Source organism: Pterocles gutturalis, unplaced genomic scaffold (genome assembly GCF_000699245.1).
Source record: "Pterocles gutturalis isolate BGI_N339 unplaced genomic scaffold, ASM69924v1 scaffold16185, whole genome shotgun sequence".
In the NCBI taxonomy this organism is placed as follows: Eukaryota; Metazoa; Chordata; class Aves; order Pterocliformes; family Pteroclidae; genus Pterocles; species Pterocles gutturalis.
In genome coordinates this window covers 45,034-52,868 of record NW_010146356.1, presented here as the reverse complement: position 1 = coordinate 52,868, position 7,835 = coordinate 45,034, and the positions used below count along the sequence as shown (strand labels likewise).

Sequence of the window (7,835 nt, the reverse complement as noted above, 5' to 3'; positions counted from 1 at the left end):
CAAAGCAATACCAATCACAACAATAATACAGGCCATAAATCACTTTAAATTTAGTTTGGTTTTAGTGTATATTATCACAATAAAATAAAAAGAATATACAAAAAAATGAGTCAAATGTGTGCATTTTGCTAAAACTTGGCATTTACATACTCCATTGGAAAATAGCAATCAAAATTAGATTCTGATCAAAACAAAGTTTCTGCGATACTTAGTAACCATTGTATTGTTTGAATGAGGTAGTAACTAAATTATTTTGGCCATGTGTTAACATCCTAAATCAAGAACAGTGTGGAAATGGTTATAAGGCCAAAAAAAGTCAAAATGGCAACATCTCTGAGCCATTTCCACAATGTGGAATGTTGCTCCTTTTCATTGGGATGTGAAACTATTTAGTAAGACAAACAGTAATACTAATTTTTATCATTGTATACACTAATGATTCAAACACCTATTGCAGTGTTACAGCCAGGTACCACTAGTTTGGGAATGACGCCCATCTAGAAAGTTTTGTTTTCAAGCATAGGGAAGTAATTGTAAGGACAGCTGTAATTAAATATAAAAATACAGGTGTTTCACTGGTTTGTTTCACAAAGAAAACTACCCAAGTAAACTAAAAAAAAAAAAAAAAAAAAGGAACTCTGAAGCCCAAGTCATATCCACAAAGTCACAGCTTACCTTTGTGACTAAATACATCACATCTCAAGAAGTTGTGCAAACATGAACACCAGTGTGTTGCATCAAGATTAAAACAAGATTGTAATCTGATTACAGCCTTGGTTACAATTTCTAAAAGTGAAGATTTATTTGTATTAGTAAGTCACACCTAATAAAATACAACAGTGTTGTTAAATGTAGTATATTTGTTGCTTGCATCCCACTTCATTATAAACACATGAGAAGTCCTTGAAATAGTACCCGATTTCATTTTTGCATCCTCAGTGACTTTTACATCTGTACAGGTAACACACTTGTACTTAACAGAAGGACTGCTATCTACAGAAAGTCAGTGGAGGTCTTCAGCGAGAAGTTTCGCTGAAAAATGCTGCATATGTACAAAGACTACATAACAGTAAATGAAGCACTTCTGTGGTATCGTAATGCTTATGTGTCCATACCACAAACAATTCTCGTCTTCCTCTCATGCCACAATAAATTAGAAAGTAACTGAAGTCAGGTTACTGCAGCTTTTGTGCAATTTCAGCCAGCCGTGAATGCTGCTGCAGCGGGGGAGTTCTCCTGCCGTGGTGAGCTGCTGCCATCCGCCGTTCTCAGTAGCTGTTCTCGTGCCCTGCCAGGATATATAGATTGCTGTTGGCTGTCGGGTTGTCCGTCGGCCTACTCTCCAGCACCACCACCCTAAAATGAAAATAAAAAAGCCACAACATTGAGTAAGCCTTCATTTAAACACATCCCTGGATATAACTGTAAATATTCTTTCCTGAGATCCATCTGACCAGTGGTCATTTCTCTTTCCCGGGATGCATCTAGTCCAAAAGCCCCTCCAAGCGAAGCCAGCCCCAGAACTAGCTCAGTGTCTTGTCTTCAAGGATCTCCCACAGCCTCTCTGGGTGTCTACTGCGGTGTTCAACCATCCTCACCATGATGTTTTCCCCTCTTTTATCCAGCTGCAATTGCCCTTGCTGCAGTGTATGCCTGTTGCCTCTCGTCCGTTCAGGGAGTTTCTGAAGAGAGTCCATCACCCCCATAACTGCCTGGGCTTGTGCTTCCCTGGAGCTTTACAAAGCTAACCCGTTAATCAGGCTCCAGTTCTGGAAGTCTTCACCAAAGCTGACTTTTCTGTGAGCATTTCTAGTCTTTCCCTGAGCCCAAGAAACCTCCTCCAGCTCTGAAAGTCCCAGAGACAAGGACTTGCAGGCTGAGAGTCCTCGAGGAAAGGACCACTATGTGCAGAACCTTCTCTCTTCCTCTTTTCTAATCAGGCAAGAACTGCTAAAACTGCTAAATGGACCAAGACGTTCGGGATTGAATTCTCTTCCACAAACACTCTGAAGTGAAGGTAGATTATGGGCAATTCAAATCCATCTATTGTGCCCAATTCACCCAAGGAGAGGTTGCTTGCTTCAAAACTATGGCTCAGAAAACCTCTCCTCTGCTCACTGTGCTCCACAAAGGGAACGACACGCCATGCCATAAGGCATTCCCGGCTCACGAGGAGAAAGCAACACACAAGCTCTTATCAGACAAGTCAAGTTTTTTGGCTTTTTAGAACTCCAGTTCCTACAAATGTCCTAGGAAATGACGTGTTACTGGAAAAAGGTTTCACAGCTAAAGCACAAAATATGACAGAGCTGCAAGCAAAATGGTATCTAAAGAAATTGGAATGAATGGTTACTGCAGTGCAATGTCTTTCAACGTGTTCTCAGACTTGGCAGACTATTAGTGTAAGCCAGAAATAGATGGAACTGTATTTGGGGAAGAAAACGTTCTTTTTCCAAGGCAATGATTTGCGATGTCATGCCTCTCTGTGAAGTCAGACTCATTGTTAAACTGAGCTGTGCTGGCTCGCAAAAACTAAGAGAAATGACATAAGAAAGCTGAGCTCCACGCACACCTCACTGGACAGAGAGAATCAAACCCTCGGGTCAGAGATGAGTATTACTTACAACTACCCATTACCAAAGAGCTATGGGGCATTGCAGAATCCCCGACCCTCAGCCAGCAAAAGTCACTGGTAGCTAGCCAATAAAGCCACAGCACCGTTCACTGGTGTTGATGTTTTGGGTAATTACAGGGCTGTGCATCAAGCTTGGAGAAGCAGAATAAGGGGAAAACCTTTGGTTGATATGAAGCTTTTTTGGTAGTTCTAAGATGCCACAAGATGCAGTGAGTTTACTGTGACTGGCCTAAGACAGAGGCAATTCTCAAAGAAAAAATAAAGCCTATCTTCACACTTCACGTGAATACATCACTGGTGAAACCACTGCGTCAGCATGCGCTCCCCAGAAGACAAAACATCTGCTGTTTTTACGGCTGTTACAGAAGGACAAAGTTCGACAGCAGGGCAGAGAAAGTTGAGTAAGTCAGGGACACTCCTAAAATAGCAGTTACTGACTCAGCAAACTGGTATCTGATGGGTCAGACACAGTGAGAGTGTACTGCAAAGCAGATGTCAAAGAACAGCTATGCTGGGAATTATCAAAAGCTCTTACAAAACCTAAGCTGTCATGTTGAGAGGACAATTGGTAGAGTTCCTTTCTGGGGGTGAAAGTGAGGTATCGAAATTTTCAAGTATTTTTTGCATTTGTCTCAAGAAGTAGATCTTGATGACCTACTGCAGCAGAGCATCTGAAAGTAAAGATTTGACCAAGTCAGACAAAGATTATTTTTTTTTAAAGAAAGAAGAGTAAACTTAAAGTGATGAAAGGTAGACACATACACAAAGGAATGAGTAAGATGGCTAAAAAAGAAATCACAAGAAACAAGCAAAAAGAACTTTTACAAGGTAGAAGGAACACACATTATTCTTCTGTTTTAGCATGCCATGATCACTTCTCTTCATACCTGTCAGATCCCAGAAGCCTGAATATCCTTGTATTATCTGAAATTTCTTGTGTGATCTAGACAATAAAAATAAGACAAGCGTTTACATGTTAAGTGCACAAGTGTTTTATTTTGTTTTCTAAAATCAAGCTAGAGAAAATAACTGACTATAACTGATGTTAACAATTTACAATTGTAATTTTAATTCACAACAACGAAGTTCCCCACTTTGTTAAGAAAATTACTTCCTGCTTGTTGTGGGGCTGAGTCCGCACAATCTTGGCCCCAGTTTTGAGTGTCTTTTCTCAGAATTCACACAGTTCCCTGATTCACTCTTCCCACTCAGTCAAGCCACTGTGGAAGGTCATGGCTGTGGAAGGAAATACCTTTGCAAGCAGCTCAAATCATCCCCAAATAGACCAACTGATATTAGGGAATCTGAACAAATAATGTCTTCAAAGACAAATGTGCTGCAGCGTTAGGTTGGTCAACCTTTTGTCCTGTATAACCACTTCCTACATACTACATAGCATAAAATTCCCCAAAAGTAATGAATATGGTCAAGATCTGAGCCTGGTAATCCAGACTTTTCATATTACAGGTGAAAATTAGTTCATTTTTTTTTCTTAATAGCTGTGGCTAGTAAGACAGCCAGGAGCGAGAAGGAATTTAAAGCCTGAGAGCTTAACCTAGATATGTTCTACGGAGAAAAACTTCTGGGTGGCTTGCTTTCTGACAACAGCTCAGTTCTGTTCTTCATTTAGGTGCTGGCTTCGGCTTGACAATAACAAAGCAAGAAGACACTTGTGCTGCAGCGCTCCAAGGCATGTCCCCTAAACTGGATTAGAGCTCCTGAGTGCCAGCGGGTGGAGCGATCCACTGAGCCTTGCACCGTGCTGCTAGCAAAGTCTGGAGCTAGAGCAGTGCCCAGCAGCATCATCTCCTCCTCATGGTCTTTGCTAACAGCAGGGTGCTGCAGTTCACCACTGGAGTTCTCAGGAGACACAGTCATGCCTGGGGATCAAACATGCACAAATGCCACATGGATCATTTGCAGATTTGGAAATAAGGAGTAGTCTGACTCTAGTCTTTGGTCCAACTTCCCACAAAGAGCAGGCTCACTGTCAGCACAGATCAGGTCAGCTGTGGCTTTCTGCAAATAAATGTAGTTTTGTAACAATGGGGAGTTATCTAAACTTGGCATGGTGCGACTGTACGTGTATCCTAAAATACAATTAGTCACAATGAGCTCAATTTCTCAGACAACTGTTTGTAAACATTTCTTAATAACCAAATTAAAAGACTCATTAAAATCCTACAAAACACAACATTCCCACAACACATAGATGCACAAGGTTTGCAGCAAGAAAAAAAAAAAAAAAGGAGTTTGGAAGGTGTACTTATAATGGTTTAACAATGTCTAAAAATCACATAAAACTGGCTGAAAAAAAGGGACTACACAGAAATTTTGGAAAAAAAATCTTTAGGTCAATCTGACATTTTTCTCCTGGGAATGGAAATTACTTCTTGTGAAAGCTGTGCACTAAAATCTTCAAAGTCCTCATAAGCCAAGGGAACACTGAAGAGACTAAAAAACAACGGGCAACATATTCGACACTGACAAAAAGCTAACTCAGCGGTGGAGCATGCAACCATTGGCAAAGCCCCAACGTTGGTATCCACACGTGAAAGGCTAAGGGACTGACACTGGTCTTCAAAGCAACTTAAGGGGAAGATTACTGTTACCAAGAATTAGGCTTGGCTATTTTCTGCGGCATCACGGCCCAGGCTCTTGTTGCTTTCTGCTTTGTATGTTAGACTTGACAAGGGTTCTTGTATAGCTTCACTGATTAGTTTGTAACTTAGAAAACACACTCAGAATGAGACTCTAACTTCAGATCTAACCTAGGAAGTTACTGTAATGTTTTACTCTTTTTCACACCACAGAATTATGCATTTATCCTCTGCTTGGCTTGTATTGGAAGCTAGAATTTGAAGCAAATTCCAGTACTCACCTCATTTGATCTAAAACTCCTTCCTTGCATGCCGTGTTTCCAGAATGCTAACACGCTGTCCTGTAGACAGACTGGTAACAAAGAACACCAGAATCAGTTTTGAGGCATCATGTCAACTCACCCTTTTAAGGCCAAAACCATATGACTGCAATTTTGAAATTTGTGCATGTATATTTTATTGTGTCATGTTCACTCACACAAGACTGCAAAATGTCTTACAGGAATTGCTGAACCTGCCTCAAAAGTAGCTGCATTTATACATTTATTTGTTTGTTTAATGAGCAGGGTTTAAAAATATTCCCACAGAACCAGAAAAAGTCCTAAAACTGTCCTTCTGTCTAGTCCTAAACACATCCTTTCCTTTGAGTGGGAAACACCTCCTCATTCTAATACTAGCAGAAACTATATATTGAATTTCATCAGAAAAGTTACAGGGATACCGCAGTGACATTTTTCACTTTCCCAGCAACTATTGGCTAATATGGTCCTTCTGCAACGGCAATATAAAGCTTTACAGGGCCCTTCACTTCCCAGCCCTTCCCCTTGTCACAAGCATGGTGACAGACACCTGCATTTGAACCCTGTAAAAGGAAATGGGTCTAGGGCCTTCCTCAAAGAGAGGTCAAGTGTGTAGGTCCCCAGGAAGAATCTGTCCCACCTGCATCCAGCCTCTGGGCAGGTACGCAGCAAAGAAGGCAGAGCTCCTTGGATGCACCAGCAGACCAGAACAGGACACTGGTAGCTCATTTGTGACCAGCAGAGAAAGGACTACAGCATGTGCAGATGTCCCACAGTGAGCAGCTTCAAGCAGAACCATAGAATCCCAGAATGGTTTGGGTTGGAAGGGACCTTAAAGCTTGTCTAGTGCCACCCTCTGCCATGGGGAGGGACACCTCCCACCAGCCCAGGTTGCCCAAAGCCTCATCCAGCCTGGCCTTGAACCCCTCCAGGGATGGGGCATCCACAGCTTCTCTGGGCAACCTGGGCCACTGCCTCATCCCCCGCACAGGAAAACATTTCTTCCTAGTGTCTAGTCTCTGTAGTAAGTACATGTACTTCTTCCCCTCCATTCATAACCAACAGGAGCCATGAAAGTAAATGTTTTCCATGACAATGTTTTTTTCTGTCCTCTTTTCAGTGGGACATTATGTTTGAAGTGCTGGAAACTTTAAAACTTGTCCTCAGAAGTAAATTCCCTCCAACTCCTTGTTATTTTTGTTCCCACTGTTCCTCCTCTTCTGCTGCTACCCTCCATCTGTGCACATATCCTCCCCTCATCCCTCTTTCAAAAGCACCTGATACAATCCAGGTATGTAACCACTGGAGACTTGTTTATGGAGGTTGTGTTAAGGTATTCCTTTGGAGGCTGAAGGTCTGCACCATACTCCCAAGACATTTAGCCTTATCAGGGAAGGCTCCAGGGTTATTACTCCATTCCAATTGCTCCTACGGAAGCACATTACATAGCATGCTCAACTTTTCACTGAGCCTTCTTACACAAAGTCAAATGCGTGAGATAAGTGTTTCAGATGCCAAAGACCTGACAGTTAGCATAACTAATTCTGTACTGTAAAGGTAAACAAGTTAATCATAAAATATCTCGCATTGGAAGAGATGTATATGGATCATCCAAGTCCAACTCCCTGCTCCTCACAGGACTACCTAAAACTAAACCATATGACTAAGAGTGTTGTCCAAACAGGCTTGGTGCGTGACCACGTACTTCCCTGGGGAGCCTGGTCCAGTGACAACGTACCCTCTCAGTGAAGAACCTTTTCCTAATATCCAACTTGAAGTTGCCGTGACACAGCTTCATACCATTTCCATGTGTCCCATATCACTGGTCACCAGAGAGGAGATCACCACCTCCCCCTCTGCTGCCCGCCTGGGGAAGTTGTAGAATGCAATGAGATCACCCCTCAGCCTTCTCTTCTCCAAGCTGAACAAACCAAGTGACCTCAGCTGCTCCTCACAAGTCTTGCCCTTGAGACCTTTCACCATCTTGGTCATCCTCCTCTGGACACAGTCTAATAGTCTGAGGTCCTTCTTTTATTGAGGTGCCCAAAACAGCACATGGTACTTCAGGCAGAGTGGCACCAGTGCCTTGGAGAGCGGGACAACCACTTCCCTGGACCAGCTAGCTATGCTGTGCTTGATGCACCCCAGGAAATGGTTGGCCCTTTTGGCTACCAGGGCACACTGTTGACTCATACTCAGCTTACCATCAACCCAAACCCCCAATCTCATTCTGTGGGGCTGCTCTCCAGCCTCTTGTCCTCCAGCACTTGTGAGGCTGCACCTTGAATCCTGGGGTCAGTG

At 42.6% G+C, this 7,835-nt stretch overlaps 1 protein-coding gene across 1 annotated transcript in view; it reads right to left on the bottom strand.

Annotated features, from left to right (window-relative positions):
- Positions 1–780: 780 nt before the first annotated feature.
- The window catches only part of MAP4K3 (mitogen-activated protein kinase kinase kinase kinase 3), a gene marked incomplete at its 5' end in the record, with an annotated part of 50,586 nt that continues 43,531 nt past the window's right edge, over positions 781–7,835 (bottom strand). Inside the window, 3 exons of the mRNA XM_010085720.1 lie at positions 781–1,356; positions 3,523–3,578; positions 5,517–5,587. Of these exons, the coding sequence (XP_010084022.1) occupies positions 1,269–1,356; positions 3,523–3,578; positions 5,517–5,587 (215 nt within the window). The remainder of the gene's footprint in view (positions 1,357–3,522; positions 3,579–5,516; positions 5,588–7,835) is intronic.